The sequence below is a fragment of the Anopheles funestus genome, chromosome 2RL (genome assembly GCF_943734845.2).
Source record: "Anopheles funestus chromosome 2RL, idAnoFuneDA-416_04, whole genome shotgun sequence".
Lineage (NCBI taxonomy): Eukaryota > Metazoa > Arthropoda > Insecta > Diptera > Culicidae > Anopheles > Anopheles funestus.
The window spans coordinates 74854449-74875793 of NC_064598.1; the positions used below are offsets into that span (position 1 = coordinate 74854449).

The 21345-nt window shown below is 40.9% G+C and overlaps 1 protein-coding gene across 7 annotated transcripts in view; it reads left to right on the plus strand.

The window, feature by feature from the left end:
- Nucleotides 1–21345, plus strand: part of LOC125761118 (nephrin-like) — a 71998-nt gene that overhangs the window by 15558 nt on the left and 35095 nt on the right. For all 7 annotated transcript variants that reach the window (XM_049421977.1, XM_049421979.1, XM_049421978.1 and 4 more), the window contains exon 3: nucleotides 3861–4469. In XM_049421977.1, the coding sequence (XP_049277934.1) occupies nucleotides 4373–4469 (97 nt within the window). In that variant the 5' untranslated portion in view covers nucleotides 3861–4372. The remainder of the gene's footprint in view (nucleotides 1–3860; nucleotides 4470–21345) is intronic.

Below are 21345 nucleotides of genomic sequence, written 5' to 3' on the forward strand. Positions count from 1 at the left end.
ACATCCAATTGTATTGAAGAATTTCTGCCTTTGTTATATTAGAATAAAATTTTGTGAAACTAATCAATGGAATATTCAAAAGCGAATTTGACTTCTTCCGAGAATTAATAGTTCCATGAATTTATCAATACAATTGATTCTAAGATTCAAAGAAACTAGTTTTCGAAAATGTTTTTGCAGTAATCTATAAGTGCAACAATGAACAATGAAATTATGCTGTTATTTGTAGGAATCAACAAAGCAGTTGGTATTATACCCTTTTCCTAATTAAATTCCATCGAAGCCTGTGTCCTATATTCTCAAGGTGGAATATTTACAGTTGTTAAACATTATGCTTTTGTATGTTTCAATGTATATTTTTATGTAAGAGAAATCTTGTTTTCAAACGTCACATTCATGCAATGCGGTTTCAATGAAGTGCAATACAAATGAGGCACAATGTTTTGTATAAGAAAAAAAAAAAACAATTTACTTCGAACAAACTGCATTGTTGACTACTAATTATTGTCCTTTAATACATAGCACTACAATTAAACTTCCACTCAAATTTCCTTTCTCTGTTCTACAATCATCCAACGAGGGCCAACCGTTTGGAAGGTTTTATTTACTCTACAGTAGAGCTACTGTTTTACGTTTTCTGCACACTCAAATACATACACAATTCGATCGAATAGTTCTAATTGGCATGTTACAACCCCTGTGTCCATTTGACTGTTGCTGGCACACAAAATTAACAAAAAAAGGGTCACCAAAAAAACAAAAAAAAAAAACAAAACAGACAATCTTCATGTCCTCGCCATCAGTATTTACTGAATTGTTTTTCTCCTTTTTTTATGCTTTATTGTCGCTCATTTTAATCAACCCCGACAAGCGACAATGAAAGGATGGCTGTGCGAGACCAATCACAATTACCGGCCTCGAAACCGATCAGCGCATCCATCCACTTCCATCATATTCCTCTCGTTAACGCGTGTGTGGCACTGTGAGTGTAATGTGCACTATTTGGCTTCCGTTCCATTTTGCTGTCGATGGGGGAATTCGATTTGTCCCAGAGCACAGAGGTAGCACGGTAGCTGAATGCCCAGAATCATACACATGGTCGGGTTCGTATAATGAGTAAATTTTCAATTCATGAAAATAATGAAATAATGATTTAATGCGCACCGTACACATAATCAAGCCTTTGTCCATCCATCTCTAGCCACGCTTTTGGGTGAGGTTGTAAAAAGGAGTCACTCCTCTGGGTTGTATCGTTTTTTTTTAAGTTTTTTTGTTGTTGCTTTGTTCCAACTCCATTGCGAAACCATCCAGCAATCAGCTTCCGAACATGTAGCTCCTGTCGGTTATGATCATGCCAGCCATTTTTTTGTCGATGCGATCCATTTTGTTTTTTGTATTTTGTTTTGCCTGATCGGTCAATAGCTTCGTCCTACAAATGGCTGATTATTGGTTGTCCATCCGATGCAGCTGGATTGAGGTTGTTTTTTTTTTATTTCACTCGTTACCCGCTGTGCGTGGAATTCCGCTGTTCTGCAGTATATTATTGCAATCAAGCATTTGCGAGCAATTGATTTCATGTGCATGTAAATTAGTTTTGGATTAAAATATAATTTCATCCATAAATTGATGAAAAATCTTGCAAACCACCAACACGACACGACCAAAATGATGTGAGTGGTTTTGTGCTTCTCTCACTCTCTCTTCCTCTCTCTCGTGGTTGTGTATTTTTTTGGGATAAATTTTCCCTATGTTTCACACAACTATAATCACCCATTCGATGTAGGAGTTTGCCGGGAATTTATTGCAAAACGATCAGATCTTGGCAAGCACGGAGCACAAACCGGAATTTGCATGTTGACCTTGTCGGAGGGTAAATCTTTGCTCTTTCGGGGTCGGTAGTGGAAAAGATGGTGCTTTATGCAACCAACGTTTACTGCCGAGATCCTGCAAATATCGATCTACAGCTTCGTGTACCGTAGGGTGGAAGAATAATCAATACCTTTATGAGGTGGCATTGGTGGACCAGAACTGAAACCAAAGTTATGCGAACAACGAGGTAACGGTGGCAACGGAAAGAGGGATGGAAAGTCTTCTGGTTTCTCATAACCGGCACATAAAGACGATAGACCAGCCTTGGTGAAGGCATAGCTGATACATCACACCGTAATTAGCCAGTACTATAATGGCTTTGGCAAGGGGAATTAGAATCGAAGGTATGAATCGGGTAAAGATCGAGTTACGTTTAGATTGTGCAAATAGGAGCACCAAGAAACTCTGAGCGTAGACAAAGCTTTCCGGGTAGAACTTGTTCAAGTGCAGTGTTTTAATTATCAAGTTCATTTTTTCATCAATTAAGGTGCATCATAAAGAATATGGTTGAATATGGGACGTTCGATTCACCAGAATGAAAACGTCTGTACTGTTTAATAATTTAAAATAATGCGTATTTAGTTGTTATTGGTTTAAGGTTTTATTTTTTTATTAAATAGGGTTGTAAAATTAAATTCCAACATTCTGAATAACAATTACAGCAAATCCCTAATCATTCTAACGCCTAAACATATGCAATAAGCAATACAAATTGGTCTTGTTAAGTTTTTTTTTAATTGTTAAGATCGGATGATCATTTTTTGCTAACAATCGGTCTTTAAACGTTTTCAGTAGTAGACTGAAACTAGACGTTAGTATGTCCTGGATATTGTCTAACAAATTCTTTTTAGATTTCATACTTTAGAACTGCAAAATTTTAATTTTCATACAAAAAGTCTACAAATAAGCAATTTCATTCACTCAAACGTTTCCATATGATTTTAAAATTTGTATAATGAGAAACTGAATAAAAACATAGTTTTCAATAAAGATGAAAACGTACGCTTCCACCACAAATCCATTTCAAATCTCACTTTAGTAAACGACAGCAAAATCTTTTGATTCGCAACGAAACTTAATTAAAAACTAAATATACATAAAACATTAGCGTTACATGCAAATGGCAATTCTTTACTGCTTGGTAATTTAATGTAATCTATACGGTGTGCTATGCAAAAAGGGCTCGACGGCAACGAGAGCACATTGCACATGTGCATTGCTTCATTCCCGGCATTTTGCACACAACAGCTTTGCCAAACCAATATGAAGAGTCAGTTATTCTCGTATCGTTGGTGACGCGCCCGGGCTCTCTATTGTCAAACGTCGTTATGAATAAATTTGCTGCAAGCTCGTACGTACTCCGCCAGCGATAGCGATACAGACACGGGTGGCCATAAGCACGTGGCGGTTTTAATAAAAGCCCTTACCGCTGCATCACTTCATTTCACGTCTGCCGCAAAGCGAATGTACAACTTCAACCGCGACACATTCCATTAGATGGCACAAAATGCTTGATTCCACACAATGTAAGGAAGCGGGTTGTAAAACTCGGTCTCGTTTTCGGTGCACGCTGCTGAAGCTTCAAGTGCAGACCATTCTTTTCCAGCCACGAATTGCAAACCATTTGTAGACGACACCGAACAAACCATCCATCCATCCATCCGTAAGTCGTTGCGATGTTGTGCACGGTGCATCTTCGCCTTGAACCGGTCTGCCCGGTTGTGTAACGGAGGGGGGGGCCCTGACGTTATGCGTCCCTTTTCGTGCTTTCTCACTCACACGCGCCCGTCAGTTGATTGGGCTTTTCCGACTGCAGTTTTGCAGTTCATTCCGTCGATGTACAGCAGTGCACCGAAACGGGGCAATTGAAGATAAAATTCATAGCAGGGAAGCCCGTTCGTCTAAAGTGTGTAGATCCTGTTGCGAAGGATACATACTAACCGTGTAACATTGCCAAACTAAACCGACCACCGTCATGCTATCGTTCGCAGGTAACCGGCATCAGTTGGCAGCATCCACCATCAGTCTTGTGGAAACCAGGAAAAACGTCAGTCAGCCCATTAAAGCCATCGTACGTGGCAATCTTTCACTCTCTCTCTCTTTTGCCGGTTCAACGGTGAGAAAATGGAACAAACCCACCGCCGGTTCCGGTGGGATATGTTGACGCGTGGAATCATCAGCAAACCACCAGCAACAACATCATCGCCACAGACGTCATTAAATTGAGCATCGACCAGATTCATCACTGGCCATCAGGTTCGTCCATCAGAATTGCGTCAAACAAACGACCCGAAGGTTGCCCGATTCCGACCTGCTAGAGGAAATAACAGGAAAAGCTCCGCATTCATCAAAGGACAAAGTGTGTGTCAACGGAGGGTTTTGAGGAAGGAAACAATCTCCATCCCAACATCAACGGACCCAAAGATAACCATCAGCACAGTAGTGCAAACGTAGATGTAAAAAAAACGGAAAACAAAAACACACAACAGACACATCTACAAAGATGAAAACAGACGGTTTCGTACGCGTTCTGTGGTGGAAATTGGTGCTAATTATAAATTTAATAGATGGAAAATCGATGCACGAAAAGGACAAACAAGGTAAGTCAACAGGCACCATTTTACAATATGCTAGGCAGGCACCATTTTGTCACCCGCCTAGCAGGGTGACAGTAATTGTATTTTCCTTCCCAGAAATGGTTTCTTGTTTGTAGCGCTACTAATTTAACACACTTTCTGGAAAGGGAAAGGAGCGGAAAAATTATGTCATGAATTAAACTTTCTGCGTGGGAAAATTACATCATATAATTTATAGCTATTACCTCCGATTCATCAGTGATTATTAACAGGCGTCACTTCTTTTGATGCTTTGAAAAAGCTCCACGGAAATAATTATCTATTGCGACATAATCGTTACGACGCCGTAATGTATGTGCGCAAAGCAATGTTTCAATTTAAAACAGCAAATCGTTACACGGTGTAACGTCTTTAGTCATTTAATTGGTACGTGACAATACTGCTCAATTAACAGTGTCGAATTGTTTTTCGTTTTATAATTATTTAGATTATAAAGCTATTTTTGGACTTAATTTGAAAACAAATGACACGTTAAGTACAATTATGTAGCTGGAAATGTGGTAAAAAAATATGAGAGAAATGCGAAACACTATAAAAGTGAATTTAAAAAATCTAAAGGAAAAAAAAGTTAGAAAACGATTCCAAAAATGATCCAATCCAAGTGTCAGAACGGAAATCTTGCCTGACGGTGTCGGAAATAGCAGAACTCCACATCCTTGCTGGGACCAACAGTTTTGTGCTTAAGCACACATTTAACGCACCCCGAAAAGACGGTTTCATTGTCATTTGACGATGGTCTTTTATATTTTGTTTTCTACCTCACACATAAAAGCGTAGCATTGAGCTTTGGCAAATGTGCTATGAAAACTTCACCGACTGGTACGCGCTTTAGGGGGGCTGAATTCACCGCTTAATTGGTGTGAAGCCGAAGCTGAAGCAAAAAAAAAACAGGTTGCTTCAGTGGTCCCTGTCAAGCTGAACTGCCGGTGGACCAGAGTTCGTTGAGCAGAAGGTCAAAGAAAAAAAATTCAGCACCCCAAACCCGTGACTCGCTGATTCTCGCCGAACGGGACAGGTTGCTGCCACTTGCCAATGATTATGAGATTATACTCTTTAGAAAATGTCTTTTCAAGTGGCACTGGCAGTTGCTCAAACACAATGCAGAACGATGGCTTTGTGTTTGCTGCATGTCCTTTCCCTGGCTCATAGTCTTCCGAGCCACAGCGTCAGGCGGGAACTTAGCCGAGATCAGGGGAAAAATGGGAACCGAATTGAATGGTGTACCCGTGTCCCGTGCTACACCATAAAGTTGGTAAAATTAATGAACTCCTTGATGAGCTGAGTTGTTGGATGGTTTTGCTGTGTGTATCCATTACATATCGGAGCACATCACCTGGTGCCGGTGTCGGAGGTATTCGGAGTTTTGCACCCCGTTCGGCCATCCGTTAGAACTTGGCCGAGGCCGTGGTTTTACGTCCAGCGTGGTTGATTCGGGAAAGTGAAACTTTCCAACAATGGCACCCGATGGTGGCTGCTACCTAATTCTGCTAAGAGCACACCCATGCTCCCATACCCCGACTTCATCCGTTTGCACACCCACATTCCTTAGCCGAGTGAGAGATCAGCAAGTTTTCTGACCCCGGGATGGATGGTCGGAAGTTAGACGTTAAAGACGCGTTTCTTCCTCTAACAAAGCCTACAAACAAAGCAAAATAAATATAACAAAAAAAAAACCTTAAAACTAAATAAAGATCGCCAACCGTGTCTTTTCGTATCGGAATTGTTTTGCTAATCTTTCCAACAAAGTCAGCTCAATCGGTGTACTTTCACCATCGTCTTGCAATGACTTCAGCAGCTGCTGTATTGTTCTGCTGCACACCCTCAGGTGTGTTTGCCTTCTCATTCCAACGGATATCCTCAACAACATTACAATCCACCATCCATCGTAGGTTTTGTAGCACGATAAATTAAACTTTTAATATCCTCCCTCCCTCCCCATTACACCTAAACTCCTCCCCCGTGGAAGATCTGTTCCAGTTGTGGTAGCAATTTCATCATTCCGCCATTCGTGCCGATTTCATTTCCTTCTGCCATATTGGTGAAAAGTTCACGTGGTTTTCTGGGAAAATCTTGCACAAAGAATTCTCGCTCCACAAACACGATTACACATACATATACGCCCAATTCATTCCCTTCGGTGTGGTATGCTTTGCACCAAATGTTACCGAAGAGGAAAGAATGCCTTGCTAAAAGATGGCAGTTGTCGTTGGTGGTTGATTCCGGATATCAGCAGCACAATACGCACGCTACGCATAAATCACACATAACGAATTAATCTTTTGTTGTAATCACATCCGCTGCGTATCAAGGGGATAGGGTGGAGAGAGAGAGTCAGCCAAAGATGGGACAATGTACGCGGATTTCACTCCTACACACGTACTGCGTTCGCGCAGGATCCGAAATCTTTATCCTTCCACAACCCTCCACAACATGGGCCCCCGGGATGGGTAAGATTTGGAATGAGTTTCGGTTGATTTTTCGCCACCATTAGGCGTAGCTTTTGAGGTCGGGTACAAGCATTAACCTTAATACAGGCAACCTTCCCACCCCGGCCGTGTTACTCGTAGCCGCTGGAATAACGTTGTCAGACAAGAAATGAAGCCGTTAGCTTAAACTCTTGAACGTTGGCTTAAAACCGATGTAAACTTTCGACAAAAATGGGCGTTGAATTAGCTCGCCGAATCTACAACGGTTCAGGGGTTTTCAGCGTTGCGACAAAGAAATAAGCAAGGTGTTAGATTAACGGATTGCATACTTATGAAGCTGAGTGACAAATTAGTTACAAAGGTTCATAATTCACATTACAAAACTCAAGATGATTTTTAAGGAAAGCTTTATATATTTGTTTTTGTTTTTGTTTAATTAGTTTATAACTGTGACAACCTTTGTTACACATTAATCGCACAGCACTGTAAATCTCTAATCTTGCGGTAGCGTATCTGTGGTGAAAGCTTTTTCCGTCACCGGTCCAACACATCCCTTTCCCGGAACTCCACTGATCGTTAGATGCCAAAAGGAAATTGTCTCAGTGGCGGTTGTAAATCCGGACCTTCTTCTTCCATTCTCCTTCGCAATATAATGATATCGCTCTTTCCCCAAAAGTACAGTGGGGTATACACGCATGTGATGCAAAAGGGATGGGCACGCAACATAATGCTTAAGATAAATAAATTTATCTCAACATTTCCGCTGGAATTTGTCAACCTTTAGGGGGTTCTGGGTTGGGGAGGAAGCTCGCAGCATGATATAAGAATTTATCAATTTTGCATACGGGAAGAGAAATTGTGGGCCGAAAAACCAGTGTGAGGCATTCGGTACTAACAGTCGGAAATGGTTTATGTTCTTCAATTTTTAAGTAACATCGTACTCAATGAAACAATCGTAACATTTATCATACTGTATGCCATTCCGCTCGGTAAAATGAAGGTAACTCAATAAATGGTTACACGGAACGCATAGAAAATATGAACTATATTTATATAATGAAATATTAGTTGTCTGTTTAAAGCTGCTTAAAATTAAAGCAAGTTGATTTGCCATAAAACTATTCGATTTTAACAAATCACACCAAAATCCACTAAAGGACCCACGCTTCCTTGATGAACTCCAGGAGAGAAAGAAAAGGATTCGGAAAGATGAGAGCTTAGTTTCATCCCAGTATAGCTAACAATTTATTCTTTTTTGCACATAAGTGTATAAGCCTTCATAAAACCGCATAAACCAACTCATGAGTAACGCATGAGCGTATGGAAATGTTGTTTTCTAAATTTGTTAATTTCATTCTGTGAAGGACTATCCTCTTTGAACTTCCCAAGCACTCGAAATAGTTTTATTCCTAAATGTGAAATATATTGCATAGCTTTAGGAGTAGCCACTCAATATAACATCCCACGACGAACCGTTCTTGGGAAACAAGGAATACATATAAAGGATTATTTTCTAGACGTGAATTTAAAATGATTTTTAAGCACCATTTAAACATTCCTCGGTTCCAAAAACCCTTAAAAAGTAACATCGATTTTTCGTTCGGTTAATCCAACCACGATTTCTTGGAGATTGAAAATCTTTAAACCATTTCAATCTCATTTTTATTACTTTTTTTTTCGTCGTTCATCTTTTCACGATAAATTTGCTGCTTTCTGCTTCAACGCGATTTTTCCCATTTCCCAGGGGCAATGGGCTTAGCTCGTACTGCTTGCTTGCACCGCATGTTTCATGCTCCCAGAAAGCAGTAGTATGCTAATCGGCCTCATCATTTTCATCGTTAATGTTTTCTCCGCCTGTTCGCGATCGATACCACCAACTTGGCAGTGTGAGTGTTTTTTTTTCTTCACCCTCAAATAAAGTCACCAGTGACATTGAAACAGCTCCTACATACATATGCAACGGGAAAGAATCAGTTCGCAAAAGTCATTTTCAACGCGAACGCAAACAACGCCTCACCGTACATACTGGGTCGATGCATAAAACATCTTTCAATCCAAAAATTGGAGCGAATGTTGCCGAAAGACTCCAAAAAGCCGTATCGCACATCGCACGCATATGAGTGAAGCGCAAAGTTTCTTCGCCCCAAAAAAACTCGTCCAATCCGTACTCGAAACCGGCCTAGTAGTACATGACAAACTTTCCCATTAACCAACTGCTTCCACGGTTGGTGCAGTGACAAGAGTTGAAGAATTGGTCGCCGGATTTTTGGTGTCGCGTGCGTTCCATTTGCCGCATGGTGCCGTGACCAGGATCCGGGGTCGCGACAGGAAGGTCACCGGCCGTATCTGCGTGGATGCGTCGCGTGAGCAAAACTTTGAGCAATGGCAACATTCACCCTCCCCTTCACATCGTACCTTCTGGCGGTAGCACACAATCTTTACCAGAGTCAGAACTCATTACCACGCTGGAAGGTTGAAAAGACATCATGGCTGTTCCGCACCGAACAGTGCAACATGGATACACGTCAGTCCGCGAACACAGACAACTTTTCTTCTTCTGCTGTTAAGCTGTCTTAGAACCTCCCGGGTGACACCACGCTTAAGAATGATATCTTCATTAGGTAAACAGTTGCCCCCGGGGACCCTCGGTTGCCGCAGAACAAACGAAGTACCGGATAAAGCTCTGCACAAGGTGACCTCACGATCTCGGCCTCTCCCTTCCACAAACGCCGCACAACAACAACAACAACAACCTCCATTTACCTCCTCCCCCAGGACCAAAGATAACACCAACCGTCCCGTCAATCGTCTAGCTATTTCTTTTAAAAGCTTCTGCTAAATTAATGTCTCTGCGCTCTTATGACTTTTCGCAACTTTTCCCAGCCATCATTTTTCATCTGCTTCCCTCCGAATACCACTCTCACCGCACCGCACGCTTTCGCCCTGTACGAACAACTTCCCAACCAACGCTCACTAGAACACATTCCAGCTTGAATTGGAGATTGTACCGATGCGGAGCCTACTCGCTTGCTTTATCTGGGTCTGGGAAAATTTTAATGAAGCACTTCGTTTCGAAAGAATTAGATCCCCAACTGGCATTCCCAAAGAACTACTGCAGATGCGTGTGTGTATTTGCTTCTTAATGTTTATGTTTCGGATAACACTTGCACGCCGAGAGTGCGAGAGCCTTCGAATGGAGCGTTTAAATATTACTGAGAAAATATAATTATAAGTAATGTACAAAACAGACATTTGCTGTATCAAATGTCCAAATAATGACTTCCAATGATTTGGGTGTATTCGACTCGAATAACTTCGCCTTTCATTAGTTATCAACTTAGCGTACGAAATGTGAAAAAGTCTACCAGAAATGGTTCAAAACAACATATTTCGTTGCGTCAAGCGGCAACAGCTTACGTATAAGTTTTGTTTGATTCTTAGATAATGAATGATACTAAATTTAAGTTAAGTATTCTGTTTCTTTCATCGCTTAGCTACACCCGATGCAAACATACTCGCTTTGACCTTTTCCTTTTCGGCCCAAGACGGGTATCGTGATGTTGAATTTAATACGATTACGGTGTCTAGCTGTTGCTGGAACATTGTGTTTAGTTTTTTGTTATTCTGTCCAAATTCAGCATTCTTCGACATGCAAATATCAAACATATTGTACGTTTATTTAGTTTGATACCACCACATCCCACTCACATTAAATGACGTGGGTAGTCTTGGGTAATTCGGATTGAATGGTTGGCAAGAACATCACCTGTAAAGTTTCCATCGGACCGAAACTGCTCTCGGCATCGATCGATCAGCTGTCAAACTTCTTTACGTATGATATTTTTAGATGTTTGTAAATGCATAAATTCTCTGCGGAATAACTTTATTTTGTTGTTAGTGAGAATATATTCCAAGAACTGTTAAACTTTTGAGGCTTTTTTATTTGCCAACCAATATACAGGTATTTGAAGGAAGACGTCTTGCAAATACAAGAACCGTCATAACCAATGACTTCATCGACATGATCGACTATCACCCAGCAGATTAGATTACTTTTTTAAAAGCCTTGAATATTAAATCCTATCGTTTACTCTAGCCTTAATTGAGCCCAACCTAATTAAGTTCTAACGTGAAGTGTTTGTTTTAGACGACAGACAAACTTTCTTGCTCCAAATTGTGCCATCCGTGCCGTGGGAGGGTGTGTTGGTGGGATTATTATCCCATTTCAGCTTAACGCTTTAATAGTTTCCGGTGCCATCATGGACAAATGTTTCATCGATTACCCCGCAACAGAAAAAACACCCAGAAAAAAAAACACCTTAACCAAACAAATAGAGTCTCCCTGTTGGGTGAGGTTTCGTTTACGGTTTAAGGGGTTCACAGGTAAAAAGCCCAATCTTCTTGGCAAACATCCGGCCAAGAGGGTTTTTGCAAGCCATATCGTGGGGAGCATGGTGAACCGGATGGAACGGTTTGAAAATAGTTTCTATTTCACGCCTAATGAGGTCCCGAGGTGGGTTCGGGTGCAGGAAATGGAATTAGTTTTTGCCATTGTCATCGGATCAAGCGGTTAGGAAATTGCTAATTAACTGTCCCTACTGCAGGGCGCAGCATGCTTTACCGTTTTCTTTCTATTTTAATGTGGAAGGTGGTAAGGTTGGCCCTGGGTGCCTAATGACTTATGGGTGTGAAAATAATCCATCGCTTTCCTGTTGCCGATACGATGGTATTAAGGGACCGATATTGATGAAATAAAAGTAGGGATAGAATCGATTAAACTAGGCCACCCGATACGATGAGTGGACCGGAAAGGGAGGTTCTGAAAACAAAGCAGAAACAAGGAAACAAGGTAGGAAAAAAGATATCGAGCTTGGGCATAGTGGTTCTGTACGAGATAAGCAGTTTAATCGCTTGGGTGTTTTTTGCTTAGATGAGAAAAGTATCCCTTATAAGGAAGAACTTTCAGGCCAACGCACGGAGAAAAGGAATCCAGATATTATAATATTTTACAGAAATTGGAAAAAAATAAAAGATCTATTTAACGTACAATATTCTCTCAGTTGTATTAAGAATGGAATAAAAAAATACGTTTTGTTCAACTTTTCCTTAATTGATATTAATTGACCAAACACATATTTACTGCAATTGAAATAATTAATCATAAATACAAAAAAAACAACAAATAAATAAAATTAAAATAATTAAATCGTTGAATAGGTGGGGTGAGCTAAACGTTTTCTATCTCGGAATTGTTTAAATAATTAAATCGTTAAACCGGTGGGGTGAAATATACGTTGTCTATTACGAAGTACTTAAACGTTTATTTTTACTATTCTTTCCCTTTTACAGTTGTACAAACTAGGTACAAGAGAAGTGTTGCAGGACAAAGTAAATTGTTGTAATGTGTCTCATTTCTCCCCTTTATTACGATGTATATGATGGACTTAGAAGATATTTTGCTCGATTGTGGGATTGTGAGATTGTGGAACGGGATTACTAATCAAATGAGGATCAAAATACAAGTAGTGTACTAGATGTAGCCTAAAGTTATGCAATAAAGCTCACAAAATACCATTTTTAAGTGCTGCTTGGCTATGTTTGTCAATACGATCCACTTATACCGGTTTCAAGTTTGCGTCCAAACCGTCCGAAACCAGAGTGATTTACAACGAAAAAAAAAATCTTCCATTTTGCTAACTCCATTCAGCTATCAAAGCATTCCATATCGATAATTGTTTGTTTTCCTTTTCATCTCTAACTGTTGGAATGGAATGAAAAGGTGGGCGGATAACTTTTTCTGACAATCCATTCAGCATAATTTTCCACTTGGATCGTTACGGTCGATGAGGATCTGCTGTGCCACACTGATCAAACCGCGGTATCCTTTATCGCGTGCACCAAAGGGGTGGTCCAGGAAAAAAAGTACATAACCTTTAAAATTTTTATTACCACCAACAGTAAACCCATCAAACCATTTCGCCGCACTTACCACTACCACTACCACTCGCAACATCCTTTTACAACGGATCTAACGGCTCTTGGTGTTTTGTGAGCCGGAATTGATGGTCCGTAGTTATGACAGTAGCCGCAGAATAATTAATGTGAACTCCCGGGGAGGCTACAGACTACAGGAAAACCGCAGCCTCTCGGGTTTCGGAAAACGGTTCCAAGCTCATCAAACTCTAATGCTCTAGCACCGTCCGACTGCCGCGGAATCTTGCCAACACCGCTCCGTTTGGATGAGGTGTCTATATGTACGATGCGAACAATGGAGTCTGCCGAGTCGAACAACGCTCAGCGCCCAGCACATTCGCACACAATTGTGTATATGCACATGCACACACATGGAAAAAGGAAAGGCAAAACTTGGACACTTTCCCTTCCCCTAAAAACACACACATCCGTATTATGTTGTAAAATCCGTTGCACAAACGCAATCGCAACATGTCGGCGCTGTATACAGCGCGTGCTATGTCTCGCCCTGGCACACATATATCCCGCTGCGTCCGGTACAAAGTGGGACCACTTCCGATCGAAGCACATACACACACACACATACGGTCGACCGGGCACGTGATGATGATAAATTATCGTCACCGCGGAACCCCGGGTGTGCGACACTTCCGCTTATCTCGGCCAAGCGCCACACGTATAGAAATCGAACCACCGGACCCGGTCTCGGACAGGACGCGTCGCTCAAATTTGCCAACGGATGATCTGCTCGTTATTATGACTAGTGCCGGTGCTTGGCCGTGGCGAGACTGGACGGTCGACGGTCTACCATCATCGGTGGACTTTTACGAGGCAACAATTAATCACTCTGATTTTTCGCTTCATAGACACACCGTGACTCTTCTTCAATCGTTGCGGCTCATCTCGTACCGGGCATTACGGCCATGTGCGGCATGACACTAAGCTCCAAGCAATGTTGAGCAGCTGTTTCGGACTGCAGAAGTGTTTCAACTTTTCGAGCCGACACTCGATATTTAGTGCACTCTAATATGTTGAACCGTACCGTTCCAGGGGGGTATTAATTGAAAAGGCACCAAATTCAGCGCCAATCTGTTGGCAAGAGAAAAAAAAACGTTACTTACTCACCGACAACTATCGAAGCTTCATAACGTGGACAAAGGATGGCACTGTCTGCTGTAGTTGGCTATGTGCTGCGAATAAAAACAAAAAGCTGCGTCGTTTTGTTGTGTTTGCTAACACTGTTTGAAGTCCATGTCGCTCATTTCCTAGTAGCGAGCGACAGAGCTTATCCTAGTTATTAATGATCTGCGCTACTTGTTAACGGATTTGTTGCTAATTCTATTGGAAAACGCTTCAGTGAAGTAGTGCAATTTTTTTGCATCTTCCTCTGCTACTTTGTTCCGGGATTAAACAGGCTTTGTTTGTGCCGGGCAAGATTTTTATGAAGCTTACCTCGCATAACCTCGTAATGGAAAGCGAAAGGCGTTCTGTAATCTGTTGTACGATTACGCTGTTTTCATCCTTACTTTGTGCATTAAGCGAGATGTCTTTGTGTTTGATACACAATATCGAAATATGTTTAAATTATTTTTTTAATTTGTATTACGTATCGTCTAGAGTTAACGAATTCTTAGAAGAACATTCTATTTAAATCCGACCTTAAAACTAACTTTCCGTTTGAAATCGGTAAAAAGCACACAAAAACCAACCAAAAGCTAACCAAATAAAAAGCAGTAAGGAATTCAATTCATAATTTCTTCATTTACTCATCGAGACAACTCCTCACAAATCGTACCAGAGATTGAACCGAAGACACTTCATCTTGTAAAAGGCGAACGAAACATGACAAAGCTTTATCCTTCTTGAGGTATTTATTTTTTCGATCACTTCACTATCGCTTCCTGCCATTACGATGTCAGCTGTGACAGCTAACACAAATCCTATCACTGAGACTGAATAAAATATTTGATTTGAATGAAAAAATCAATTGACAGCAGAAAATTCTTCCCTTCTTTGAAACCGAACAAAAAAGGGATAAATTTTTTGTTTTGAGCGATTTGATTTATTTATGTTGAGATTCACTTATTGGTTTTATTTAGTTATAAAAAACTGTAAACGTACATGTAAAATGCAGCAACAAATTTAATTGGTTTCGAGTATCTTTTTTCAATTAACTTCTTATTCTTTTTGGCATCTACAGGATTATCAATAGAAATTTTTTATGTGGCAACCAATTTGGTTTGTCAATCATATGCCATTATATTTATTTGTACAAAAATTAAAATACGCCCATATATTTGTTCTAAAGATTAAGACATAAATCGATTTCAATGTCAAGTAATATGCTAAAAGTGGGGAGCTAACTACATTCACACATGAAATAAAAAAAAATATGATTGTTTGCTACCTGTTGAAGCTTGTACTAACTATTAATAAACTAAACTTAAGCATATAACAATGTGTCAGATTATTTTCACGTCCTTCACAGCTGGTCGTCTGCGGAACCGCTGCTTAAAACACTTTATTCAAATGCGCAGGCATATATCATGCGACATAATTTTGTATATTTCCGTTGGCCGCATCGATCGCGGGCGTGTAAACAATAACTGCCGCACCGTTTGCAAAACAATCACAATGCACCCACACGCGAATATCGAGCACTGCATAAATCATCGCAAATCAGTATGCGTGTATCGTTATTTCGGGTAGGGGCAAAAGGGAAGGTGAAACATTTAAATTCGATAGTTCACAAAAATAATAACACACATACATACAAGGATGCATGGTTTTCAATCGGTTATCCTTCTTGACCATGCAACGATGCATGCTTCATAAAATCGAATTGTTTATCATTACGGCCAACGACCGCGAATGTTCGCATTTCGCCATTTTCAGAACGGTGCATCGATTGCAACGTCTTCTGCTAGCTAGCAGCAAACCCGTTTGTCCCGTGTGTGCTAAAGAGATGTTCTGTTTTATTTTTAATTTTATTTCCGTAAGCGTTAATGAATTATTATTGAAATAATACTGTACCGGTGGGGATTACCCGAGGGGTCGTACATAAAGCAGAGAACCACGCCAATGCATCAGAGTGGGTGGGAGGAGCGGGTGATACATTTGCTGCAACCATCGCGATGAAGATGGCAACCCTCCTGCGGCGGGTGGTGAATCATTGATCAAAAATTAAAACCTCCCAAAACGACGGTGTGTGCTTGAGAGATTTTCATTATACACGCATACCGCCATCAACGCCACCATCATGATCATCAGCGTCATCATGAGCGTCAGCATAGTTTATCTCGCGCGAATCGCAACAGCAAAAAAAAGAATCGCTCCTTCCACAATAACCTCCATTTCCAATTTCAATGCAATCGACGCACAATGGGTACGCTCCTTCTGGGGATTTGTCGTCGGTTTTCATCGTTTTCGTTTTTGTGAACAGTTGCGTTGGCTTATTGTTTGGTGATTTTTCAACTTCAGCATGCCTACATACACGGGAGGCGTATCGAGCCTTCCGTTATTTTATTGCCACGCTAAAGTGAATGAAAAATGTATGCAAGTAAAAGGAAGAACTTATCCGCAACTAGCGTATCAGATAAAATGAGGCAAAAAAAAGTGTAGCGGAATGGTTTCAGCATAAAGAGCACAACGAGATAAACGAGCTGTTGAACGAATATTTGCCAATGAAATCATTTCATTGGTGTTTTAAGACTCATCGAGGTTATATTTAGGAGAATGCAGAATGATAACTATGAATATAGTAGTCATATTTTTTAACACTTTCCTAAGGAATGTGTAAACGATATTCATAGTTAACATGAAGCAAAAAGTAAAAAAAAAAATTGGGTAAAAACAGAAACAAAATTATCACAGTACACAAAGCACGAAACTAGCCTTAAAATAATAATCAAATCGTGGCTAACAACTCATATCAATCTAATTTTGCATATCCGTAGAGAAGAAATAAATGATACTAATCAATAAACATAAATTTATGTTAAAATATTAATAAAAGGCAACATTCTTCTGATATTACCTAGAGGAAATGTTAACAACGAACAATTTTCAATATTGTCCACATGAATTAAACCCAGATTTAATTATTTACAATCGAATACGTCCCTTTATGATAAACTAGTAGCACAATTTATTTTTTTAATTTAAATTAATTTATTTTTGGAATTATTTTACTTGTTACATCCTAAGAAAATTTGGCGATTACCTGATTGACTTACAATTCGAACCTCATTCAAACATTATTTTTTATTTTACAAATAATCGCTAAAGTACTTTTTCTCTCTTTCTTCTTGGCTTAATGACCTTAGAGTTAATGCCGGCCATTTTTCGCTTACTAGACGGTCCAGATGAGATTTAAAGCCCGATCTTGTCTTGTGGAACCGGCGCTGTTTATAACATACACCCCTGGGCTGCTACAAAACTTTATGCCACGCTAATTGCATAACGCACGGCGCTCAATCAAAAGACTTCAATTATCCAAGCTACGTTTGAAACCTTTGTTTTACCCATACTTCTACTTTTCGGCTGTAACTTTTATTTTATTTCGAATTAAATTGTGTTAAAGGTGCTATGTACAATAAAACGCATTATGTGACATTTGATACATGTGACACACGATTGCCATGACCGATTAAACACAATATTTAATCCTATTTAGTGGACACCTCGCTTCTACCATATTGATTAAGCAATTTAAGAAATGGTTGCCAGCTTTCCGTAGCCGGGAAAAGTACATTTCATTATCCATTGCACCAGGTCGCTAAGTCGTTCTCCGTTGCTGCTGAAGTGGAAAGTTAACAGGTGTGCAACCCTGTCCATCCTATCGCCGGAGGCGAACAACAATCAGGCAAAAGAAAAAACAAACAACCCTAATATTGCAACGACACGGCAAAAGCCCAGGCCACTTCCCGGTGCTACACTCCACGGCAATAAATGTAGATTGCAATGTCTTTCTGACAATTTTCCCGTTGTTTCTCGGTGCGCTGTCCGCTAAGATGCATTATATTCCTGCTGCGAAGCAAAGGTAGCTTTAGCGAGCTGGAGCCGTACTACTCAATGGAAATTTTACTTTTTAATATTGTAAAGCGCTCGTGCCATTTGCGGAGGAGGTGAATGTTGTTTTTTTTTCTCGGTGCACTTGGAAGCTTTTACCGTACTTATCCGGCAGCTGCATCGGAAGAAGCGTGCAGTCGCAGTGACCAGTTGCATCGCAGCTGCCACATTTCGTAGTGTGTTGTGGCAGTTCCAGGGACGCGAAATAGAATGGCCCAGTGTTTGCCGTACCTATGAATGCGTATCGAATGCCCGCATCTACAAGGTTTCTGTGTGCACGCTTGTGCCCGATAAGAGGAAGATGGTTTTCACTTGATTATAGTGCATCTTCGCTTTTGCTATTTGGGTAGAACGGTCTGAGTGTGTGTCTGTGTGCGTGGGGATGGAATTTTTTTTTGAATTTTCCATTCTTTTATACATCCCGTGCCTCGTGTCCATGCACAAATACTCACCGTCTTCCATAACGTTGTGTCAACATTATTCCGTGCTGCACCAGAGCTGCCGGAATGCAACCCGGTGCAATACCGGGGCATGCTGCTTCGTCCGTAACATTGAGCTTCCTACACCACGGTAGAGCGTTGCAAATGAAAATGAAACATAACCGAAACAACAAACAACAAACCTCACAGCGAAGCACCATCCGTACCTTTTAACAATGGCTTTTCCTGGGAAAGTGGGAAGGAAACATAAAACCACACACAGCCGCACACGGACATACACACTCTCCTACACGTGCATCGGAAATGGATCTCGGGGAAAGCGACAACAACAACAACAGAAAAAATACATACGGCTCAGCAAGATTGCACAATCCCAGTTTTGGAATTATCAGACACGGGTAAAGGCGCCGTCCATAACCAAACCCATTCCACGATGAGTGCTTCAAACAATAACGTCAAGACTGCGAGAGAACGACCAAAAAAAAATCTCTCTCACACACACACACACACCAACACATAGCAGTGGCAAAAGGACACAACCATCCACACCACAGACAGAGGCTTCCGAGCAGCATCACAACCATTCAGCCCCCATAACAGTGTCCAATTCCGCAATAGTGCGCGAAACATGGGAATGGGTTGGTACTAAAAAAAAAGAAAACAATAGCGAAATGGGGATTGGCAGCGAAAGGGTAGCCTTTAAAAATTATCAACCCAAACACAGCCAAGCACATAAATCTTAAGCCCGCATCCAATCACGGCGCGAACCACCGTGGCAAGTCATCGTCATCTAGCGCCTGCTGTACGGTTCACGTCACGGTCACGGTTTTTGCGGTAAAGGAGGACCTTTCCTTCTACTTGTGTGGTCTTTCCCTGCACGAATCCACTATCCGGGAGGGGAATGGTCTGTGGGCCGTGGGAGAAGAAAAGCCGTAAGTGACGGGAGTGAGTGCTATTGCCACATGGTAGCAAATTAAAAACTGTCAACGGGTTGAAACGCGGGTCGCAAAAGGCAACACAAGACTGGAACAAAACCAACAACGAAACCCCCGCGACCGATTCGAACTGTGTATGTTACGCCCGGGTTTCATCATCTGTGCGCGAATCGCAGTTATCGGTTTGGCTTATGGAATCGGGTTTTGCGGTGCCTTGGTTTTCCATTATTATTTCTTTCGGTTTGACGTGCCACAACCACGATCGACACGTCACTTGCGAGAAGGTCACCATTAGCATGGAGGGAAACAATTTACATTTTCTTTTTTTTACGGTTGGATATTTCTTCGTATTTTAGTAACTATTAGGGATTATACTGTGTGGTTTTTCTTGAATTAGGTGTGGAATGTTTTTTTTTAATCGACAGTTGATCAGAGCGACAGCATTAAATTTTTACTGCGCTTATTTTGAGAACGAAAGTATGTAACCCGCATAACATTATAGTATGCACAATTTTAAGTATACGCTTTCGGTGTGTGGACGGAAAAAGATGAAACATGTTAAGTATAGTAGTATTTTTTAGGCTAAAATGATTTATTTTTGTTCCACTATTTCACACAAAATTAGCCTTTTCGCACTAGGGTAGTCAATTATTAATTTAAAATGGCTGAACAACTATGGTGGATGTTCTCTAGGATTCTTTCTAACTCTCCTGCTAATCATAAATGTCTAAAATTAGTCTCAAAAAATTATGTAAAATTAAAAATTTAACTACACATAGTATAGCTCTTAAATTAACTTTGATCATCATGATTTTTATAATTGCAAAAAGTCGATTTCACCTAAGCAAATCACACTCCCTTTGTGCATAGTAAATTTACAGGAATTCAAAATACTTTATCACGAAAAAAAATAAAAATCGTTGTCATAAAAATAGAACCTTTTGCTTGCACCGGGCTAAAGTAAGCATATTTCATGTTATCATCCTTTCAACTGCATCCCTTCAGCTACACACGGACTCGCACATGAAATCGAAACGCGACCGAAAAGCAGTACGCTGTATTGTATGTTCTAAAAACGCTCAATCACTTCCTTCCAAACCGCTATGTAGAAGCGATCGGACGTCCGTCGACGAGTTTCGCCCAGTTCGAAACATATTTTTCACACAAATCACAAACAATGCTAAACGACCACGGACCCCATTTACAATCCGCACCTGGTTTACCGGCGCGTTTCCGAGGTTTCGGAAAAATGGTTTCACACAAAACAAAAACCCGTTTCTGCCCGCGCCCGAGTGTTCGATGTGTGCCTGTCGAAATGGGATTGATTTGAATGTTGGTATGGCAGGGAAATTAGATTACTGTCAGCGCCGAATGCCTTATCTGTTCCATTTGCACTCGTCCACACGGGTGGGCTCAACGATGGCCCGAGTGTAGCAAGCAAAGGGAAAAGGGATAGAGGGGAGCAGAAAGGGGCAAAAATTGCATCACATCCGAGAGTTTCGAACGCACCAACCGAGCACGCGAATAGTCATTTCATGCGCATCGATGGAACACGTGATTGCTGTTTTCGAGATCATCAAATATCTCATTCGAGGTTTTTAGCTGATCCGGAATCCCTTTGCGGGTGCGTGCATTTTTACGTCGGTTTGAACTGGCAGTTGGCAGCACGATTTGGGGGTGGGGGAGAGGAGTCGTAGAGCTGCTCTTGTCTGGCACCGATAAACTGGATTTCCACATTCCGCAAAGCGATTCATGTAGAGCAAACACGTGGCTGAATAGGGCGAGATGCAATTGGGCTTGAGTTTCCATTTTTCAACCCCCTCCCCGTTCAAATATCCATCATCCATTTTCATTCATTTCCTCCCTTTTCTTTCGTTCGGAGCTTTTCTGTTTGTATTTATTTTTTCGTTTGTTTTGGAGCTTTTTTACTTTAAAACACTTTTACTGCGTTCTGGAACCTCTGTTTCCGGATGACAACCGATGAGAAAACGATTTC